This window comes from Perissodus microlepis, chromosome 6 (assembly GCF_051167445.1).
Source record: "Perissodus microlepis isolate ML-2025 ecotype Zambia chromosome 6, ASM5116744v1, whole genome shotgun sequence".
Lineage (NCBI taxonomy): Eukaryota > Metazoa > Chordata > Actinopteri > Cichliformes > Cichlidae > Perissodus > Perissodus microlepis.
The window spans coordinates 17,265,912-17,289,712 of NC_140466.1; the positions used below are offsets into that span (position 1 = coordinate 17,265,912).

General features: G+C 41.0%; 1 protein-coding gene across 4 annotated transcripts in view; it reads left to right on the plus strand.

The window, feature by feature from the left end:
* Positions 1-21,463, plus strand: part of rbfox2 (RNA binding fox-1 homolog 2) — a 41,265-nt gene extending 19,802 nt beyond the window's left edge. For 2 of the 4 annotated variants that reach the window (XM_084931146.1, XM_084931149.1), the window contains 11 exons: positions 3,761-3,967; positions 6,863-7,033; positions 7,530-7,583; positions 7,724-7,816; positions 11,733-11,820; positions 12,022-12,078; positions 13,135-13,282; positions 13,855-13,900; positions 16,814-16,902; positions 18,124-18,196; positions 18,579-21,463. In XM_084931146.1, coding sequence (XP_084787272.1) covers positions 3,761-3,967; positions 6,863-7,033; positions 7,530-7,583; positions 7,724-7,816; positions 11,733-11,820; positions 12,022-12,078; positions 13,135-13,282; positions 13,855-13,900; positions 16,814-16,902; positions 18,124-18,196; positions 18,579-18,623 — 1,071 coding nt within the window. In that variant the 3' untranslated portion in view covers positions 18,624-21,463. Of the gene's footprint in view, positions 1-3,760; positions 3,968-6,862; positions 7,034-7,529; positions 7,584-7,723; positions 7,817-11,732; positions 11,821-12,021; positions 12,079-13,134; positions 13,283-13,854; positions 13,901-14,312; positions 14,350-16,813; positions 16,903-18,123; positions 18,197-18,578 lie in introns of those variants that run through there. The other 2 variants (XM_084931147.1, XM_084931148.1) reach the window with 2 other exon arrangements.
* The last annotated feature ends 2,338 nt before the right edge of the window (positions 21,464-23,801 follow it).

The following is a 23,801-nucleotide window of genomic DNA, read 5'->3' on the forward strand; positions in this document are numbered from 1 at the left end:
ATGAACTTTACTCATTTACTTACCGACTTGTGAGTTCTGGTATATCAGACATGATTATTCTTAAGTTTTAGACCCCGCTTTGCTTTTAGAGCTGCATAAATTCTTTGTGGCATCGATTCAGCGAGGTGCTGGAAACATTCCTCTGAGATTTTGGTCCTCACTGGCATGAAGGAATCGTGCAGCTCATGAAGCCATTTTTCTTTTTTTTTTTTCTCCTTTTGCCTGTTCCCCCACATCTCAAGGGTGCTCGATTGGATTGAGATGTGGAGACTGGAGTATACTGAGGATACCACTGAGCCCATTCTCCTGCTGAAAATAGCCATTTGAAGATGGGTACACTGTCATTATAAAGGGATGGGCATGGTCACAAACAGCATGCGGTTCAAAGTGTACCATAAAAAAAACCACATCTGCAACACAATTACACCACCAACCTGAATCGTCGATACAAAGCAGGATGGATCCGTGCTTTCGTTTTGTTTATGCCAAATCCTGACCCGTCCGTCTGAGTGCTGCACCACAAATCGAGATTCATCGCGACCAGGCAACGTTTTGTCCCAATTTTTAGTGAACCCGTGCCACTCAATTTCCTGTTCCGAGATGACAGGAGCGGCACCCGGTGTGGTCGTCTTCTGCTGTGGGCCATCTGCTTCCATATTCTTTGTGCTGTGTTCGGCGATGTTCATCTGCATATTGGTGGTTATTTGAGTTGCTGCCACGTTTCTGTAAGCTCAAACCACTCTGGCTGTTTGTCTCTGGCCTCTCCAGTCAACAAAGCATTTTCGCCCAGGGAACTGCCACTCACTGGATTTTTACCCCCCCTCCCCCTCCTCCCCCGTTCTGTATAAACCCTGGAGATGGCTGCATGTGAAAATCTCAGTAGATCAGCAGTTTGTCAAACCAGTCTGTCTGGCACCAACGGCCATGCCACTTTCAAAGTCACCTAAATCACCTTTCCTCCTCATTCTGATACTTGGTTTTAACTTTGTAGGAGTCTCCTGACCAGTGCCTGACTCAATCCATTGAGGTTGTATATAGGTACACACAGGAACGAATTTCTTTGAAGTGTGATGGGCGGCATTTTCCTTTTAATAACAAAGCATTTCAAGGACGATGCTTCTGACTGATAAAATGTCTTAAAAAAGTAGTCCAGGAAGAAATCATTAGATTGATGTTTATAGTAAATGTACACAAATCTATGTTCTGTATTTAGAGTTAGGATTTATCCAATAGAAAAAATACTTAAGTTGTTAAGTTTAACAAATTCCAGCTTTATTTGCTTAAGTTTGTCTGCTTGGTACACGGCAGAGTTTCTCTCTCACTGCTCGCTGGGAGCAGCTCAGCTGAAGCTGTTCTCGTGTCACAATATCGATGTGATCCGTGTCGACCGCGTGCATCCCCCGGTTTGTTACTGAGTCGAGGGGCCGGACTACAGTGTCACAGGTGTGACGCTGGGAAAGGTCAAAAGCTGGGAGACAGATGGCATGCTCGCAAACGCACACACAAACACACACGCACACATACGTACATGCTCACCCTCCCACACACTTCTAACACTCCCAAAGGGACAGTGATCTATTGTGCAGCTCAGATGGGCATCGCTGCAGCCTGTCACTCACACACACACACACACTCACTCACTCACACAACCACTTGAAGTGAGTATAGCCAAGCAGATGTCAGGTAGGCTCAACTGAGTCTATTTAGAAGTGATATAATGCCGATGGGGGGGCGACATTGTAACTTCTTTTACTAATTAATTATTGTATTACTGTCTTTGCGAGTCTGTCTTACATTAGTACTATTCCTAATAAAGCAATGATGATGATGATTGTAGTAATTAGTTGTTACAGTCAAATGAGAAGAACAAAGAGGTTAGAAAGACACAGCAAAGGACAATAGGCTGAACAAAAAAGGCTACACAATGGGTGCTACTCCGGGTTTCTAGATATCGTCATCATTTGTATCTATTGTGATTTATAAATGTATAATTTAGTTTTTATGATTTTTTTTCTGGTGTCGGTATCAGGTTGTTTAGTTCTCATTTTTTGGTACATTTTAATGTCATATGTGTCTTATGTATCAGGTGTGGTGAAAAAAAATATTGAGAGTTGGTAGAGTTTTTTGTTTTTTAAATCAGGGCTAACATGCTAACGTGGCTCACGCCAGATTAATGATGATGGTCAACTGGATTTTGGCAATCAGTGTGATCTCTGCAACCACTTGAATGCATTACCACAATAGTTTTGTACATTCCTGGTCCCCAGTAGATGAAGCTTACCACTAAAAATTTGATTTCTTTCGGTTTGATTTGTATAGCGCCAAATCACAGCAACAGTTGCCTCAATGCACTTTATATTGGAGGGGAGCCTACAATAATACAGAAAAACCATTAGGCAACAAACTATGAGCAAGCACTTGGCGACAGTGGGAAGGAAAAACTCCCTTTTAGCAGGAAGATGCATATAGTGAATACTTTATACCTGCTAAATGTCAGTATGTTAAGTTTGTTGCTTTTAACTGTTTTTACACTTTCTCTGCAGCCCTTAGCATTTCTTACATCACCTGACAAAGGTGTTATGGCAGTGAGCAAATCTCCAGTGCAATCACTTTGGATGTCAGCTCATCTATCAGCATGTGAGAGGTCAGACTGTACCGGTTGACAAATCGCTCCGCTAAACGTCCACTGCGTTCACAGCTACAATAAGTGAGGGGGTGTCGCTTACTGCCTTTTGCATGTCTCATCCAGGCAATCTGTTTCTGGTAGTGTGAACACGTCGTAAGTAGACCGTTTCATGCTTTGCGGTACTTTGTGTGAAAAAGGACAAACTCAGACAATGTCCTGATTTATTTATTTATTTATTTTCTTAAAGCGTGCTGACATTAGCATTTAAAGCATCCCTCTCTGAACCAGAAAACCATCGTAGTGTTTTTATAGTCTTTAATAAAATGACCAAACACTGCAGTTATTGGAATTAGAAATGTGGTGAAGTTTGAGTAATCCTTTGCAGCTATGGATCGGGCCTCGTCTCTTGAATCTGTCATCACCTTTTATCTTCAAATCCCCCAGCCTGGCCCCATCCTCTCCCATCCTTGCTGCCTCTCTGTTACCATTTAGGGTATCCATACCCCACTGCCAGCAGTAAGGAATGTGTGTGCGCGCGTGTGTGTGTTGTGTTAATGCCTCTGCCATGTTTATGTGTCTCCACCATGTGTTTATGGACGCCTGTGTTGTTCTCCTACAAGCTCGAATTTTGGCATCTTACACATGCATCTTCTTGGGGGTGGGGGGATAATATGTACGAAGTACTTGGGCCGGCTTCCTTGCAAACAGTTGGTCTTTGTGTGAGCGTTTAGGTGTGTGGGTGTTTGCGTGTCAAAGGTGGTTTGTGTGCAGAGGCGTTTGTAAGTGTGCGTGCAGGCATTAGACACTCATCATTGTGCAACACACTGAGCATGGAGGCATCTGACCCTCAATAATAGATGTGGCAGCAGTGAATATTTAATGGTTGGGGGGTGGGGTGGGGGTGGGGGGTTAGATACATGCACACACACACACACACACACACACACACACACATATACACAGGAAAATGGAAATATAATATCCATGCCTGTATGACTTTTAGACTGACGCTCTTGGGGAAGTGGTCTCTGTGTGGTCGGGTGATGCTCTTAGTAAAAGATACCGTGGTATTTCGCCAGCCAACCACTTTAGTTCTCACTCCCACCTCACTTTTCTCTCTTTTTCTTCCAACAGGGTTCTCAGGATAGTGCTGGCGGTCAGGAGGGACTCGTCCCCCCACCTTTCTCTGCCTTCCCGCCTCCTCCACCACCGCCCCCCCAGAACGGCCTGGCCCTGGATTACGGGGGCAGCCTGTATGCTGCAGGGGCCGTCCAGGGTCCCGTGGAAGCCGGCGGAGCAGCGAATAGCGCAGCCAACGCCGCTAACAGCCTCAGTGCCCAAGTGAGTACCGGCCTCCTTCCTCTGTGGGCAGCCCACACCCAGGCTGTGCCTTGAGAGGGTGCTTAGTGAGTGGGATACACGTTACAGACTGAAATGAGGATATTATAGGAGCACATTACTAATTGTGACCACAATTCAAGTTTTTCTTTTTAACTGAGCTGTAACATTTTCACATCTTGTTTTGTTTTTATCTCGCTCTGATTAAAATGTATAAACCTCTCTGTGTTACGATCGTTCCTCCAAACACAAAAATAATTCCACCTGTCATAACCGATTCTGTGGCCACTTCGCTGTCGCAGAAGCAACGCTGAGAGAGTGTGTGAAGGCTGCCTTTTGTCTGTCTGTCAGCAAGTTTATGTAAAAACTACCAAACCGCATTTCATGAAACTGTGGAAAGGTGGAGCGCGGGCAAAGAAAGAACCCATTAAATGTTTTGGAGGCAAGAGTGGGAGAGTTCTGGATCAGTTTCTTTGAAATTGCAAAACAGGTCATTTGCCATGGTTTGGAATTCACTCTCTAAGTGCTTTCTACCATTATGATAGGAAAACAGCTTCTTTTTTTTTAACTCATCCAGCAGTTAGGGTGGAATAGCTACATTTATTTGGAGGGTTTTTGTTTTTTTTCTTCTCTGGTCGACTTGCAAATTACAGCCCAATCTTCACTCTTCTTTTTGCTTTGTTTGTCTTTGAGCACTTTGACATGCAAAAGCCCACACAGCTAAACGCTCACACAAAGAACGACTGTTGGTAACATTGCCTACCCAACTTTTTAAAAAATGACAGAAGTGCGAAAACACAATTTGCTTAAAGCAGGAATTTGACATGGGTGTTACTGCTGATGGCCGCCACTTATATAATGTTATATGCAATGTTTTGTCACCACACAGTTAATTTTTATCCACTGTTTTTACTTCAGGTGGAAAAAAGGTGAAAAATTCAGGTTTCATTTTTTTCAGATGGTGGTATTTAAACATCATCAACAATAAATCCTTATAAATATTAAAATTGGACAGCTGAGAGAAACTACATGTTTAGATTGGACTGTGTGTCTAATTTTGCAAATCCAGAGAATGACAGTACTGTGCAAAAGTCTTGACCCACACCTCATTTCTTTATATATAGTAGCCAGATTTTCTGAAGGTCTTTTGAAGTTTTTCTTTGGACATTGGTTGCTTTTCTACTCACTCCAGTCCCTAAAGTTTCTCATTTTTAGAGTACTGTTTGCTTTTTTTCCCCTTGTTGTTGTTTGTTAAGCAACTTAACACTGACTTATGAATAATTCAAGCAAAAAAAAAAATCCTTAGTCAAGATATGAAGCGGTGTTGTGTCTCCACACAGCAGACAACTGAGCAAAGAGCCAATTTTAGATGATATCTTTGGCACTTCTGGCACCGTTACTAGCAGTCTGTCACAAAGACCCATAATTTTTTCCCCATTTCTTTAGTTGAATCTGTGAAAAATGCCAGCAATAACACAATTTGAAATTGAAATTTTATTTTTGCACCAACAAGGTGATTATCAAAGAGCTATTAGCAGAAAACTTGGCATATCTCAGCAGGGTGTGCAGCGTGTCCTTAAAATGCTGAGGAAACTGGCCAAATGGAGGAGAAAAGAAGTGGCAGGGATAAAGAAAACTACCTACACCAGATAAACAGAAAGTCATGTCCTTAAGAAATAAGAAGAAATCCAGTAAAGATCTCACAGACAACACAAATACTTGTTGCCACAAATTTTATGCAGCGAAGAATCCAAATTTGACATTTTTTGGTACAAATTGTCGTCAGTTTGTAGAGAGGAGGTCAGGATGGAGGTGCAGCAGTGAATGTCTACAGCCATCTGTAAAACACGCTGGAGGCTCTGTCATACTTTTGAGCCAGTGGAGTTGGGGATCGTGTTAAAACTGCTGAAATATGAAATTATGAAATCGGAAGTAAGGCCAGAGTTTGATCCTCATTGATTACCATCTGGAAAGCATCTTAATTGGCAACAGCTTCACTTTTAGCATCGCAGTGGTCCCAAACAACATCAAAAGCATTCCTGGATAGAAAAACACGCTGGAATTCTACCAGTCATGGATTGGCCTCCCCAAAGCCCGGACCTCAGAGAGTTCAGGCTATGTTGAACAACAACACTGGTCATATTGACTTTTAATCTTGCTGCAATTGTACACATTCTCTTTTTGCCTTATATACTATATTGTGCATGTATGTTTGCACGTGTTTCAATAAATCACTGCAAACCTTTTCAAAATTTTCAAGCAAAATATAAAAAAATGAAAGGTGGCTCAAGACTTTTGGACTGTGCCATAAGTATTTTTTAAATCAAATACTACAGCTTCACATGAAATAAAATTTACAGTGAATAAAAACAGTCATGGTTTTCATTCGTTGTACACTGCTGCTTATAACCAGAGGCAATACAAATATGTTGAGGTTAAATCATTTATTTATTATGTTCTGTCGGTTGTCTGAGTCAATTCACAGATTTTTGCAACTGTTTTAATTTTCCCTTTAATAATTTTGGACTCTGTTCAAGCAACACGCCAAAAAATGGGAAAAATACTGTCTTTGTGTTCTTCTCACAGGGAAAAAGCACAAAATGTCGATTATGAAACATAATCGATATTTTGTGCTTTTTCCCTGTTTCTAGGCAAAGCGAGTACTTGGACATTTTTCCTGTTCAATCCATAATTTGTGCAAGCTGATTAATGAACTAATCAGCACAATAATCAGCTGATTAATGGAAGCAGCGAGCAGCGCCTACTGCAGTGCAAATCTGACAGATGACAGTCTGTCAGCTAATGGTGCATTGCGTATCGTCTTTTCGCAACCCTAACAAGACCTCTTTGTTTTCGTCTGTCTGTCTCTGTTTGTCTTTTTGCATCCTTGTGTCTAAGCAGTCAGATGGGTCCTCCCAGATTGACGGCCAGTCTGGGGTTGGCTCAGGAGGTGGAGGCGGCGGGGGGAACGCCGGAGACGATTCGGACTCCAAGGCCACCCCCAAACGCCTTCACGTATCTAACATCCCCTTCCGCTTCCGAGACCCTGACCTACGGCAGATGTTTGGGGTAAGCGGACCAGAACGTTGCCTTTTTTCCCCTCCACTGTGTATCGTTACATAACAGAGTAAAATCCCCTCTAAACTAAACCCCCCTCATCTAGTGACTGCAGCCCTTTGCTATCTTCTAGTGACGTTTATATAAAAACAAGGGTTTGCCATGCTGTTTTTTTGCTGAGCAGAATCCATTGTCTTATTTGATTATTTAGATTTTCAGCTCTCCGGCAGCTTATCTAAAGTGAAGTGTAATAATCTGGCCTGGTTCCCTCCTGTTTTGCAAGAGGAACGGCTCTAAAATGCAGTGCAGAGAAAAGAACAGAGGAAAGGAAGATATGGTAGAAGACCAAGCAGCCAGTGTAGGCTCAGTGCCAGCTCATCGTGGTTGAACAGTGCTGACACCCCGTGGCGAGAAGCAGTGTGTGTGACTTACATGCTCGCTCAGCTTCTTCATTTTCCTTCTCTTTTTTTAATTAATTAATTCATTATTTTCCTGTTTCTTGTTTCAGCAATTTGGCAAAATCCTTGATGTGGAGATCATTTTTAACGAGAGGGGATCGAAGGTAGGACACTGAGGAAAAAGAAAACATGTCAGGCATTTCAAAATGCAGCAAAAAAAAAGAAAAAAGAAGCTTAACTGCAATCTCCTTCTCCTCCTCCTCCTGCGTCTCCTTGTCGTTTCTTTACCCTCCTTTGCTTGCAGGGCTTCGGTTTTGTTACGTTTGAGTCGAGCGCAGATGCAGAGAGGGCCAGAGAGAAGCTCCACGGCACGCTGGTGGAAGGACGTAAAATCGAGGTAACGGCACGCTCGCCTCTTTTTCCTATTTTAATTTTTTTTTCAACAGTGACCATTTTCTCCTCTGTGTCCCCTCCATGTCCAACTGTGACCTTAATTCTTCTGGCCCAGAGAAGGTTTCCGGATGGCTGTTGTTTAACCCCCCCCTCCCCCCCCCTTCAGCTTCACTATAGCATGGTGCAGTGGTGCCGCACGCAAAGGCGTCTCTTTCGAAGCCACTTCCTGTTGATGTTCGTGCTGTTAATGCTGTTCTCGTTCTTCTCGATGTCGTGCGCTGTCCCATTGCACCTTGATCCTTAAAAGTCGTGTGGTTTGCAAAGCATGCTGGGTGGAGTGGCTACACAACAGGCATGGCTGGTGAGAAGTCACTACGACACGATTGCTGATGATATCTGCTTCCGTCACAGCATGGATGATTTTTTTACCTTCTTTTTAAATTACTATTATTTTTGTTTAATCTGTCTTCCTGCACCTTTTCCATCATCCTCATCATCATCGTCACTTCTTCCATGATCATGACGAGTGGCCATTCTTGATTTATGGTTGTGTTTATGACTGGATGAGCAGTTAAAAGCCTCTCAGTTATTTTCCTCTTGGGTGGGGGGGGGGGAAGAAAAGTGCTTGCTGCTGGTGTAAGAGGCTACTGTATGTTGCATGGATGGAGCACTGGCTCAGATGTTGTCAAGGATTTTTCACTCTTTTCACTTGAAATTGCGCGGCTGCCACTGAGTCGTAGTTTTTTACGTTTGGTGTGTTTACGAGATTGATGCATGATGGGCGTTGGGGTGGGGCATTTTCAGGGGGGCAGTTTTGGGAATAAGGCTGCTGTGAGAAGTGTGGTGTCATTTCTGATGCTTTTTTAAAAAAAAAAGCCAACAAAAAAATAACAAAAAACACCCTTTAATCTCAGATGTGCAAGATGAACGGTTAAAAATAAAAAGAGACGTGTTGTTTTACACACACACACACACACACACTCCTGAAAAACAACACTAGATCTCATGGAAGTGCTTTTTCTTGTGACTTATTTTTCCTTTTTTTTCCTTTAATTTGTCAGCATGAGCTCGGATTTCAGTTGCAAATGGCCTGGGAGATCAAATACACCGTGCTTTCGCCATTTGCTCTGGCTTTTGATTTTTTTTTTCTTTTTTAAAAAATTATTTCTACTTGCTACTAAAGCTCTTCTGCATGGTCCTGAATGTCCTGCTCTCTTCTCTGTCTCTTGTGTGTGGGTGTGGAGAATGTTTCAAAAAATGAATAAATAAAAAATATGGAGGGTGGAGACAGAACAAACAAGTGAAGAGAATAGTCATCCCCTCTCCTGTCCTTTTATTTCATTGGTCCTCCATCTTATATTTCCCCCCCCCACCCGGCCAGTCAGTCTGTCTTTCCCACTTTGTGTCCCATATGCATCTTCATCTCTTCTGTCCATTCCTACCTAAATTTCTCTGTCCATTTCCCCCCTCCTGGGATGTAGTCAGGTAGCACAAACACCAGAGAGTGGGAATCAGTTAGACTTTGAGTGATAACTTTGTCAGTTATTTGAATATAACCTGGACAATACTATAACGTGTAGTTTCCTTCCCCAAGTTATATTTTAATTTCTGACATTTTCTGTTTCCGTTCTGTTTCTTTCATTTGTTCGCAGAGGGTTTTTTGTTGTTGTTGTTTTTTTAATTGTTTTTTTTAGAGGCTAGATTGTTGTGATGTGGCTGATTCTTGTAGGTGACTGTTGACACGTGACCTGTTACATCACTTCCTCTCTACCACAGGGTGGGGGTTGCTTTTCATTACCTCGTTTTGTTTATGTTTACTCTTTTTTTTTGTTTTGTTTTGTTTTTTTTGGTTCATCATTTCTTTCTTACATATATTTTCTCTATTTCCCTGATGATTTTTGTATGTTGTTGTTGTTGTCAGTCTCCACGGTAACTGCTCGCGTGTCCTCACGCCGTTTCCCTGCCAACGGTAAGTTGTGTACACATGGCATCATCTTTGAATGACCCCTCCCCCCAACCCCATCCGTCCAAATGAAATTAAAAAGAATAAATAACGATGCACCCAACACCCAAATGAAGGACTCCTCTTACTTAAGGGAGGCTTGATTGGTCGTTTGACAGAACCTGATTGGCTAATCCTGTGATTGATTTGGGGAGGTGGTGAATGAAACGATTTACGTGATTAGCCATTGACCGCATGGCATTACAAAAAGGCCACTTGTGTAACTGAATGTACTGCATCTATCTGCAAGTGCAACAACTATGACTACCACTTCTTATGCGTTCATTCCAATCACCTCTCTAACTGCATTCAGCATTTAATTCCAGAGCTGTATCCTGCATGGTTTACTCTCTTTCTCGTCATCTGTATGACGTCATATAGTACTATGTCATCTCTCTGTGTCATGTGTCAGCTGATAGCTGCATTTTCTGCACCTTAGTGGGACAGCATGCTAAAGCATGTGTGCAATGTTAGCTTAACTGGAGAGGGGATAATAGTAGTCTGTATATCATGGCGTGCTGTAGTGCTTGACTACAACCTTCTGCACCAATTTGCGGACTGCAGACAGTTGCAGAGATACGGCTGTGCAGACGTGACATTTCCTCTTAAAGCTGTACCTGTGGATGAATAGTGTGTTGCCCTAAAGGGGATGCAAGCATATCGTAAAGCAATTTTACTAAATGTGGTAATTTGAGAAAAAAAAAATACAAAAGATTTTAAAAAAGCTGTCATGAAATAATTAGTAGAATTTTTTTTAAATCAGCGACAGCTTTTCTTTGTTCTGATTTCTGTTAAGCGGTTTCCTTGTTTTCGATAAGTTTGGTTCTGGATGGTGTGTGTTGGTGGTTGTGTGCTTCGAGGTGTTTCTGGCGTGTGACACTGATCTGAAATGCCTGGCAGTGTTTCACAGCCGTGGTTTCTGTTTGATTTTTTTCATTTGATTTTTATTTTTTGATTTGAGGAATGATATTTGCATCCCCCATCCTCTGTCTTTTATCTAGACTTTTTCTCTTTCTGTACTCGTTCTTGCTCCATCCATCATTTCTCCATCACTGCTCACGTACAGTTAGATCCAATGTAGGCAAACGGTCAGATGAATGTTGTACGAGTGTATTGCATCTTATTGTTCGTTTGTTTGAAGAACTGCACATTTGGATGGACTGTTCACTCGCTGTCTCTCTTCTCCACGTCATGTGTGTGTTTTTTCTGTGTGTTTTCATGTGGACTGGCTCCTCCTTCTGCATCCCTTTTATATTTCTGTCCCTTCTCTGTTGTTCTCTCTCCCTCCTCTTCCTCCTTTTTTCTGTATGATGTGTATTTGATTGGGAGGGCTGCCGACCTTATTTGATTGGTCTCTTGCTGCATCTGATGCTTGCTGACTGGCTAGTTTTGCTCACCTCTGGTGATGTGATGCGCTCTTGATTGGCCGTGTGTAATTTGTGTATGAACTATTCGATTGATGTTTTTTGCATTGTGTTCAACTGATGAATCTGCCGCTTAATTCACCTTCTTTTTCCCTCCTTTTTTTTAAGGTAGCAAAATAATGGTCTTGGATTTCTTTTTGAATGCCTTTGATCTCAGATATTTTGTTGTTTTCTTTGTTCTGTGTGCCAATGGTTGCATTGTTTGCGTGCAAAACTGCCTGACTACTCACCAGGATCCTTGTTTTCAATGTCTTTCTCCTTCAAAAGAAGCGCATGCAACAAATACCATCGCTGCTCATCAACAGAATTAACCCCTGTCATAAGTACAAAACTGTGAAAAGTAAAACGACACCTCACTGAATATGAAAGCTCCAGTAATCATATGAAGTGTCACAGACAAAACTCAGCGTAACCTGAACTGTGATTGGACTGTGCTTGTGTCAACCATTAAAAGTGAATGAAATGAGCCTCTGATCACTTTCTTTGGTGTCCAGGTTAATAACGCCACAGCCAGAGTGATGACAAACAAGAAGATGACCACGCCGTACTCGAACGGAGAGGGCCTTGCGGCACTGCCATATGGTAATGCATTTTGCACGGTTGGACCAGAGAGAGGGGGCAGAAATTATTGTCACTAAATTAAAGCGGCAGACACTACCCCACCCCCTCCCCAAAGAAACAAACAACATGCAGGAATGAGTAAATGTCGTGTGAACCCTGGCTGCCCGTCGCTTCTGTGACACGTTTCTGTTTACATGTTGTTGTCAATTTTCTTTATTATAGCTGGATGGAAGCTGAGTCCTATGGTTGGAGGCATTTACAGTCCTGAGCTCTATACAGGTAAGAAAGCCTTCCTTTATTCTTACCTGACTGATACCCAGCAAACATTGCTTGCATGTCTCCCAAAACTGATCACAATAAGAGGTCAGGCCAAACTTTCCTGATTTTTACAAAGTGCAAAACACGGTTCAGATTATTTATTTATTTATTCTTAACAATGACAGCTAATGTAGCTAGCACATTGTTGTGTGAATGTCACCTCAACATCTAATGACATATTTTTTTAAATAGTTAAATAGATAAACACCCAAATTACATTTCACTTGTTACCAGATGAACTTGATGCATCACACGCTTACACTTCTCCCCTCGCTGTCTGCGATGTCAGCATCTTAAACTCAGGAAGGAGTGCTACTACTGACACGTGAAATCAATTAGCTCAGTGGGAGAAGTGGTGGACCCGAAAGTGTGAGATTGTGAGTTTGTTGCACTGCTGAGGTGTTTTGTTTTTTCTTTCCCATTCTCTCTCCTTTTTCATTGAGAAACATTTTTTCATGTAGATTTTTTTTTCTCATCTGGGAATAAAATTCCTTGAAAAGGAGAGCGATGCAAAACAAAATTCTCAAAACTCTTACAAGGATGTCCAGGTAACGTTGAGGTGACCTCAAACTGGCGTTATGGTAACTTCCGCGATGTCAGTTGAATTTTTTTCCCGGGGGACTGTTATTCAGTCGTGACTAGACATCTAGAAAATACCGCCAGCCCGAGAGTTAGTCTACATCGAAAAGTTTGCTGGGTATTGAAGAAAAAAGAAATGCAAGGATTACTCAGCGTGCTGCTCCAGTATTTTACAGCTGTTTGACGTTTATGCTTAAAAATGAAGGTGCAATACTTTCTGTGTGTTAGATAGATTTATATTAGATGTTGATAGGTCATCTTTAGGTTTTTAGTTGAATTTGAAAACATCAGTTGAACTCTGGGGAGTTATAGCAAGCATTTGCTGCTTTTTATTGATTTGTAGGACAAATGATTGTAATTTAGCATCTAAATGTTTAATCGACATCAATAAAAATAAATTGTGTTTTAATTCTGTCTCTCTTGCTCTCTTGCTCTCAGTACCAGGGTTTCCGTACCCAGCAGCAGCAGCAGCAGCTGCCTCGACCGCTGCAACCTTTCGAGGCGCTCATCTCCGAGGTCGTGCTCGGCCCGTCTACAGCGCAGTCAGGGCCGCTGTCCCACAGCCTGCCATCCCCACCTATCCTGGGTAAACACACTCAAAAATAACAACACCGCTAATAGTGACGATGATGTCACAGATCGGATCAATCGTCTTCTTAAAAGCATGGCTGCACTTTTATATAAAAAAATAAAAATAATGCATGCTGTGTGTTTGAATATAATTTTTTTATTGAGAGTTGACATTGATGGTTGGCTGAGCTGAAATACCATTTCCTTGTAAGTCCAAAATGGTAATGATAGCTACATTGAGTAGTTTTTTCAATGTTTAATAAGCAGCTGAAGAAACAGTAGTATCACTTTGAGGCATTTGCATACAAAGAGGTGGTATTTTTGTGCTGCATGTTGCACGGTGTGTAATAATCTCACCCTTCTTTCTCTCTTCTCTCTCTCACAATCTGTTTGGCACCGTTTTCCCATCTTTTCCCCCTCAATCGTCACTCTTGTTTGTTGTTTTCTGCACTGCCCACATGGTGGCGCATCACACCATTTTTTTCCCTTTTGTTTCGTTTTGTTTGTTTTGACTTCCCACCACCGCTCCTTTTTCTACTCTCTATCTGTCCTCCCCCCTTTCTCCTGTATTATCTGTTTCTCTCTCAGTGTGATGGCCTATCAGGATGGTTTTTACGGTGCAGCTGATCTCTATGTAAGTACGCCTGCCTCTCCTCCACTGCCTCCCTCGTCACCTACCTTTCCCCTCCCCCTTGTTGCCTTGTGGGTTTTCAAGTGTGAAATGGCACGGATCAAACCCGTAGAGACGTGTACTTTTGAGTGTTTTGACTCATCACCGCTCGACATTTTACTGAAACTTAAACGAGGCCTTTGATTGAAATCAAAATTTGCACAGTCTCACATTCAACGCGCCAGCGTTCGCTTAGCTGTCCAGCACAACACGGCAAAACCGTGCACTCATTCGTGAGTAGACTCCTCTAGGGTTTGTCTCTGTGCATTTGTGAGTTAGTTTGTACCAATGTGATTACGAGTGTGTGCCTGTGTGTAATGGTGTGTGTGCGCGTGTGTGACCAGGTTGACAATAGATGTTTCTGTTCTCTCTGTAGACTAGTGTTTCAGGACATTAGTGGCAGATTGCCCCAGGTAGGGTTTTACACACTCTGTGTGAGAGCCAGTGTGCATCCTCCTCGTCTCCAATGACTGCGTGCTGCTAGACATTATTGACCATCTGAGATTGAAATGCCTTCTCTGTCTTCTTCTACTAACTCACTGGATTCTGACATGGGCGGAGTTGCGGAAGGGGGAGGAAAGAATGCAAAACGTATTAGGAAAAAACAAAACCAAACAGCGGCTGGTCTGATATGTTTTTCTGTAAATTAAGTGCAGTATCCAACGGAAGTAGTGGAAAAGGGATCGAGGGATATACGTTTGGTCAGAGCTTGAAAAACTCGATTGAATCTGATCTATGCTGACACTTCAGCTTTCCATTAGTGTGCACACACACACACGCAGTGTTAAACACATCCATTAGACCACCACCAAATGTTTGGTTTATACCACAAGTGCCCTGAATTAACAGGATTTGTAATTAGCAAAATAATTTTTTATGTTTCTGCAATGGTTAATCTGCCAGTATGCACAAGCTCTTTAATTAAAATGATACTTTTAATGCTAATTATTGTTGTAACTAATGAATTAAAAAATTTACTGTTTGACAGTAAAAGCAGAATAAAATAGTAAAGCTTTTTTTTTTTTTAATTAAGAGGCTAAATTACAGGTATTTACTTGCATCCCTGAGCAGAAAAACATAGTTTTAGTGGTTTTAATGTTAAGCTTGATTAATTTCTGACCTCTTAGGATGCTCGGCTCCACTTTGGGTGTAAAAATATGAAATCGGTCTATTTGTCTAATACACATAATCCTTAGTCTTTGAACAAGACTCATTTGTGTTTTCTTGTATTTATGACAGGTGGTCTAATAAATTTGTTAAGCCCTGTATACCCGAACATGATCTTTTTGCTTCTTGTTGTTGGAACAAACAAATGTTAGGCTTCATGTTTTAATCACTGCGTTTTGTTTTCTTTATTTATTTTGTGAGAAACTCCCTGAAAATTGGGGTTGAATCGCCCTTGTCATTTATAAGCCCGAACGCTTGTTCATTTTGTGAAACCTGCTTTTTAAATTTCACTTGAGCGATCGTGCACCGTAGCTTTCCGAGACGTCGCATTTCCTGTATTAACGAAGATGAAATAAGCTAAATAAGTAATACGCAAACCTGTGATTTGAGTACACAGAGTCCTCGTAGTTTTAAAGGGATGTAGAGAGAGATTTTCCTTCATCCAATTAGCAGATCATTCAGACCCCTTCCAGGAATCTCCCTATCTGTTTCACCTGTGGCATGCTAACTGAATCAATGTCAGCATGCAGACATACTTACAAGGCTGACTCCCCGCCCCCACCCCTTGTATTTTCCTCCCAAATCTTCTCCTTTTATTTCTGCAAACCTCCCTTTTTATTCATCCTTTCCTCCTTTGACTGTTAAAGTAGACCTTTACTAAAGGTTCTTATCTAGTTCAGTACTTTCTCTTCCTCTTCATTTTTACCTTTTATTATTATCAGACCCTTCTTTTCTACTCTTATGTTCACTGTGGTTTCCCACCTTCCCTCCTATCCTTTTCCATCACCTCTACTTTCTCCGTCTCTCCTTCCCTCATCTTCCCCTCCTCCCCCGGTCCAGCCTTCCTCCCATAGCAGCAACTGTGTGGTCCTGAATGCAGGGACTGATTCCTTAGGGTAGAATGCAGTGGTGTGTGTTTCTTTCCTTATTTATTTATTTTTGTTTCCATAGGGATGTTTGGCCTAATACACTGTTTGTTCTGAATTCGGGAAAGCATGCTGTGTCTGTCAGTGATTGGTTGCTGGCCATGTGAGAGTGTGTGTGTTTGCCCCTTTTTTTTTTTCATTTTTTAAAATCCGACTGGCTGACTTGTCTTCTTACACCTGTAGTTTTATTTTTGTGTCTGTTCATCAGCTGTTCATCCAAACGTAGATAATGACACGATCATCCTGCCACTCCTTCCCCTTTCTTTAACTGTGTGTTTTTGGTAGGGGAACCGGGGTGGGGCACAGTTATGGCTGTGAACTCTCTCTCCCTTCATGTCTAACTCACTGTGGGATAGATAAAGGCGATTCAGAGCTACAAACGCTAAAAAAAACCCAACAGCATTGTGTGCAATTAAGGGTATTTTTTCCCCCACATTAGCCATGAAGTGAGAGAGCCACACAGAGCCTGAGCTACATCCTTGTGAATGCTGTACTGCACCAGATTAGCCAGTTTTGCTGACTGACTGCTTGTTAATCTCTCGCTCTCTTCTCAGCAGTTTTTTTTCTCACAATGTAACACGTTAGATTCACTGCTAGTGTTTTTTAATAGTCTGCAGAGAAAATATGGCAAACTTTAAACAAGAGTTTTCTCTTCTTTCCGTCCCGTCCTTCCTGCCCTCTCATTGCATCTCTTTTTCTCTCTCTCTCTCTCCTCTTTTCCTCTGCTCCGCTCTTCCCCTCTTCTCTGTCCTCCACCTCTCTCGTTTCCATCGACTCCTCACAGGGTGGCTATGCAGCGTATCGATACGCCCAGCCAGCTGCAGTAGCAACGCCTGCGGCGGCAGCAGCTGCAGCGGCAGCTTACAGTGACAGGTGAGCGTACTGTCCTGGACACTTTTTTATCAGATTTGGTACTTTTGCGTAACTACATCGTGTCAATACAGGGACAGATATCGATATATTAAAAACATTAAAATACTCTGGAAATACTATGAACAGCAAGGCCTATCTCATGCACCAGCATCCTGAGGTTACATTAGCAACGTGAGCAAACTTTTACAGAAAAACCAGGCTTAGGTTGACAAAGCTACCTCCTGATTCAGAGCCTCAGTCACACGAGTAAAAATAAGACAGCAACCTTTTTACATCTAGGAGAAAATCTGCGGCTGAGTCTGTCTTATGGCAACGTTTCTGGGAGGTTTTGTTTCCTCGACGATCTCATTTTTGCAGAAAACAGATAAGATAAGATAAGATGACCTTTATTAGTCCCACAGGTGGGAAATTTGTTTTGTTACAGCAAAAGTGCAAAGTTATGCAGCAGATATTAGAAAACACTTGAATGCAATAAAATACAATAGAATAAAATAGAATAGAATAATATATACAATAGAATAAAATACAAATACAAATACTATATACAACTGAGTAGGAAAATACAAAAACACAACAATATAAAATATAAAATACAAAAACACAACAAAATACAAAAAATAACTGAAGTCAGATAATTTTATTTTACTGGATAAAACAGATATTTGCAAAGTTTAAATTTGAGGATCTATTGTACAGTTGAAAAAAGTGATAAATTGCAATATTTATAATTGCAGTACTGAGGTCTGGTGGTTCCCATGTCAGATGCATGTAGAGTTGATTGTTGTCATGCTTGTGTTGACTGGGACGCCCTTACAAAAGAGACTTTAAATCTGAAGAGTCATTTGATCCCGGTTAGGTAAAGGTTAAATACAAAAATGAACCTCTGGCTTACACGAAACGATGTGATCTGTTCTTAAACTTTTGCAGTGCCGTGTTTCCCGATCTAAAATACAGGGAAAAGTTGAACATTTTGTTGACGTCCTCCTCTGTAATTTGAATACTTTGGGTGGGCTGTATGTATGACACTGTTGTAGTCTCTAACAGCTAGCAGAAAAAATACTAATAAGATAAAATTAATTTTGTGTGCCTAACTTTCTTCACATTTTGAGGTATCTTGGGGCTTCTTAAAAAGACACAACACTTGTTTCTCTCCTGCAGTGTGTCAGAATCATTTTGCAGCTAATCTAAATCAGCTTGTGTAACCTTTTTTTCCCCTCATAGTTATGGACGAGTTTACACGGCAGATCCCTACCACGCTGCACTTGCCCCAGCTGCCTACGGCGTTGGAGCCATGGTAAGTCCACGTAGGGCGTGAATACTGTTTTGTGGTCTGTTCGCAAGAAAATGTCAATATTTTTAGTATTAATAAGTATTGTTTGAATATGTTATGTTGTAGTCACTGATTAATAGGTATAATAGTGTTTATGCAACTAAGAAAGAGCCTGAATTAAGGAAAAATGAGCAGTTTTATTTTACCAATGTGTATCTGGCATAAGGGTTCTGTGTACTTTTATTAGGCTATGCGTACACCAGCAACTCATGTTTGACAAATCAATTAGTTTTGGTCTTTTTCTGTGATATATTGACGAAAATGACGAATCACAGCTTGAAACAACTACAATTCTGACTCCAGTGAACGATTTTATTCACTAAGTGTTCCTTTTATTGCTTTGTAGGCTACGCTGTACAGGGGAGGCTACAGTAGATTTGCTCCCTACTAAAGACACTACATTTCCCAGGAGCTCCTCTCTTCCATTGAATTACTTTGAAAGAGCTCCCCCTGTTGTCACGGAGGTGGACTGCACCCAGTTTTAAAACGTGGACTTGACCACAAAGAAGATATTTCAGATCCCACCCCAGAGCAGTCCCACGTTTTCTTATATACGCTACTACAGAAATAGAGGAATGCTGTATTAAAGACTGAAGGATGGCCTTAATGTTAAAAAAAAAGAAGAAGAAGAGAAAAAAATAAGACTTAAGATGGCCTCCTTCCCTATTGCACGGCTGTATTATAGTCTCCCCTTCTTATTCCCTCTGCACTCAGCAGCACAAGATTTGGGACAGAGCCCAGATGTTCTTCCAAAGGCTGCATGTGGATAACTGACACTTAAAACAGCCGTCACCCGTGTGCGTGTTTGTGTGTGTGTGAGTGCATGAAAGAGCCGAGCGTTGTGTGGCCTGCACACGCTCTCCGCTGAAGGAAAAGGAAAGGGAAACACACAATGGAGGTGTCCACAAAACATCAGGGCAGTAGGAAGAAAGACGGTGCGCAGAAAGAGCACCGAGAAAACATTCTGAACCAGAATGACGAGTCAAATGATAAAACCACCCACGGATGGATTTTATAATTCTTCCTCGACGTGGGCGGATAGTAAGGAGAGGATTTCCAATCCCGCGGTGTTCTTTCTGGCAGAGGGAGACTGAATGTGGCAGCTTGGAGAGATGATGTGACGGTTTATAACGCTATAGAAATCACGTCCGAAAGCTGAAGGAGGGAGGGTTTATTAGAGCTGTTCCTTACCTCAAGTTTTCTTAGTATGTGGAAATGGTAAACCTTTAAACTTAAAATTGTTATATGCAAAGAAATTAGTTTAGAGAGAAAAAAAAGTTACCAAATTATTATTATTAATGATATTTGTAATTGTAATTATTCTCATTATTACTCTTATAAAACCATTCTTATGTTTGAGTCAGCAGCCGCTGCTGTCATGGATTCAACAGTGAACCCTGGGGTTAAAAATCATTAAAAAAGTACAAATATGCTGTCAGGTATATGAAAACAGCTTATATCCGTGCACGGGACTTCACCCGACACTACAAACATGGCAACACTACACAGAAGAAGAAGGGGGGAAAAAGGTTCCCGTTTAGTGGAGTTTACACCCAAACTAAACCCTGGGGTTCAAATAGTGGTTGGTCCTTTTAATGTAGGAATATATTATTTGGATCCCCCCCTCATATTCCATCTTTTGTAGAGTGTCCAGCAATGGATGAGTCTTCCTGAAACATACTTCTGTTGGTATTGTGTTTAAGATGCTGCAGCAGAAACTGCTGAGCAAGAGAGAGATTCAGTTAGTGAGTTTGTAGTAAATATTTAAATGCAAAACACAATTGTGCATATTTCTATTCCATTGTATTCTATATTTCCAAAATGTGGCTTTTTTTTTATTTTTGGGCTTTTGTTTTTGTTCCAAAGATTTGTAGAAAGCACATTTTTCTGCCGTATGTATAAATATATTATCTTTGTTATTGTTATTATCATAATCCTACAGCTGTTTTTATTATTTACTTTCATCTTCTGTGTTGTTCCTTGTCCTGTAAGGTGCAAGGACATTTTCAAGTGACTTTGTTTTTTCTCTTGGGAGTAAAGTTATTCAGCTGGAAAGCATAGCTGGTTGGGGACAAACAAAGGTATGCGTGTCACACCACCAAACTTTTGTCCTTTTGGTTGACTATTCAGTCATTTTTTTTGTTTGTTTGTTTGTTTGTTTTTGATTGATCATAGGATCTGCTAGCTTGACATTTATCATATTTCAAAATATACAGTAACACTTTTTTTTGTGTACGTGTGTCCATGTTTTGCAAGCGACTGAGCTATTTGGAATGAGTGAACATAGGCCTGTAGCACTTGAGTTAAAGCAGTCTGTATTGTTTTGGTTTGAAATCTTAATGATTCCTCACATTTCACTGGCTAAATCTGTCAGCTTGGCTACTCTGGATTTGTTTGAAAAAAGTGTTATCGCTCATACATGCACAGGTTAAGGTTCCTGGCGAAAAACAATTTGTCAGCATTGGGATATGAAGTTGTTTTTATCCATCTTCAAAGCTACCTTTTGTGTTTTCTGCTTCTCACAATCAGGAAAACATGCTTTTTTTTCTCCCTTTCTTTTAAATGTGCTGCTGTTGGATTTTCTCAAGTCATTTAGTGTTACTTTAAAAAAAAAAATCTCCATATTAATGTAGAATGTGCTTCAGACACTTTTAATTTTTCTTTTTTTTAAAAAAAGGAAAAAAAAGGCACTAGCCAAAGATGCTAACAGTACCCAGCATGTTCTGGCTTGACATGTGCTACACAAAATACTCTAAGATGGACTTTTGGAGCCACTGAAGGCATGGACAAACCAGCATGAGCGATACTTGTCGAGTTATATATAAAAAAAAATAGTTTTGCATGAATCTTGTGTCTTTTCATATTTGATTCCTGAGCAGCAGAGCCCAGCTGCATTCTTCTTTACCACTAAACTCCATGACAGGCAGCTAGCGAATCTAAGCTAGTTAACGCATCAAAGAGCACAGTGCTGTTTGGCAAAAAGGCCCGGTGACAAACAAAATGGCTGCCGCACAAATGACACGTGGCAGCTTCATTTTTTTCCTGTCGTGGTTTTCTTGCCAGTGTATTATAGTAAACTATGTGGTCATCCTTCATAGTTGCTATGGTTTCTCAATGGACAGTCCCCTTTCCTCTGTCATGTCTGTATTCCCCCTTGACTGCCATTATGTTTTTTTGTTATTGAATGTCCATATAAAATGTTTTATATAAAAATGTTTTGTTGTGATTGAACTTCTCAGATTGTTTTTTTTCTTTCTATGCATTATTAAAGTGGTTGAGTCTTATATTATAGTGCAGCTGGCAAACCCGGATGCAGATTGACTTTTATTGTCCACACTGGCCACTGCAAGAAAACTGTAACCATGATACTGTGTTCATGATAATAGGATGAACATGATGGTATCTACTATAAATAAGCATCATTATTATTCATTTCTACTGTCCAATCAATTTATTCCACAGTTTGTCACATTACCATCGCCTTATTTCAAAATGGAATTCATTCATTTTTCATCCCATAATGACAACGTGAAAAAAGTATTCACAGCCATCTCAGTGAAACTCAAAATTGAGCTCAAGTGCATCCTGTTTCCACTGATCGTCTCTCAGATGTTTCTGCAACTTGATTGGAGTCCACCTGTGGTAAATTCAGCTGATAGGACACCTGTCTATGTAAGGCCTCGCAGTTGATAATGCATGTCTGACCAAGCCATGAAGTCCAAGGAATTCTGTGTAGACCTCAGAGACACAATGTATCGAGGCAGAGATCTGGCAAATGCTACAGAAACATTTCTTCAACAGTGACAGTGGCCTCAGTCGTTTGGAGTTCGGAACCAACAGCATTTTTTCCTAGATAGGAAGGCCCTTTTACTAAGGTAGAAGGTCCTTAGTCAGGGAGGTGACCAATAACCCAATGGTCATTCTGAACCTTCTATAAGGGTACCCATTTCTGCAGCACTTCATCAATCAGGCTTGTATGGTAGAGTGGCCAGACGGAAGCCACTCCTCACATAAAAGCCCAACGGGAGTTTGCTAAAAGGCAACTGAAGGTGTCTCAGACCATGAGAAACAAAATTCTGGTCTGATGAAATAAAAAAATTACTTTTTTTGGCAACCTGGCCACTACCATCCCTATAGTGAAGCATGTTGGTGGCAGCATTATGCTTTTTGACAGAGGACCAGTCAGGGTAGAGATGAATGCATGTACCAAGCTGGTAGCATCATACTCAAAAATACTTAAGCCTGTAATTGCTGCCAAGGTCCTTCAACAAAGTATTGAGTAAAGGCTGTGAATACTTATGTACATATTATATTTTTTGTTTTTTATTTTTGATAAATTTTCAATAATTTCAGACAAACCTTTTCACTTTGGGATTATGGAGTATTGTGTGTAGAATTTGGAGGGGAAAAATAAATGTATCCATTTTGGAATAAGGCTGTAACATGACAAAAAGTGGAACAAGTGAAGTACTGTGAATACTTTCTGGACGCACTGTAGGTGTATCTGTTTCCACCAGAAAATCCATTCAACTTTAAGGTCAGTTTTGGTCACAAATAACTCCTGTGAATTGCATTTGCCACTGCCATTTCATTAGGTACAGATGTTCAACTAGTTAATGCAAATATCTAATCAGCCAACCACACTGCAGCAGATCAGTGCATTTAGGCATACACACATGACCAAGAAGACCTGCTGAAGACATAGTTTTGGTGACAGATGGTTCAGGAGGGTTAGAATTAGGCTTGAAACAGCATAAAAACACTGATCCATTCTGTCTTGATGGTTCAGACTGGTGTTGGTGTGAGTTCACTCTTCTCAGATGGCCTGAGGAGTCCACAGATTTTAATCGACTAGAGGACCTTTGGGATGTGCTGAAGATTCTTATCAAGGATGTGCAGCAACAAATATGCAGCCAAAGGGGGCAAAATGTAGTCCAACCCAACACTAGCAAGGTGTACCTATTAAAGTCTGGTCAGTGAAGCTGGCTCTTCTCATCTGTAAACCCAGTAGTTTGACTGAAACATCAAAGCACTTGGAGAGACACACACAAATCAGACCTCCATCGTTTGCTGACAAAGTCAAGTGACTTGTTAGCATGCTGATAAGGATTTTACACTGGATGAGTGTGCTAGAAGTAAAGTGACACTATCACAGATTTTAATGACCAACCAAGAATTATTTCAGTTCATCCAATCTAGTTGAGGGCCAAGGAGCAAAGCCGGGTAACCATCCATTATATTTTTATGTTTTCTTGCACATCTTCTTACTTTTTTCTTTCTGCTATTAAACTCTATGTCGACTAAAGATATAAAATTCGGGTCACTGTCTGACCTTCTAGCACTCTCAAGCCCTTGAGTGAAGCTGAAGGTGGCTTTAAAAACAAATGTATTCTTCGGTTCTTTGGATAAAGCTGATCAAGCATGAGCAAAATTCTAGTTTCCATGGGCTGAATTCATTTCCCCCCAGTCACAAGATGAAGCGGCAGAGACCATCTTTAGATAAAGCCCCACAAATGTCTTATTTTCATTTTACAAAAACAGTGTAACTGTCCACAAGGTTAAGGTCATA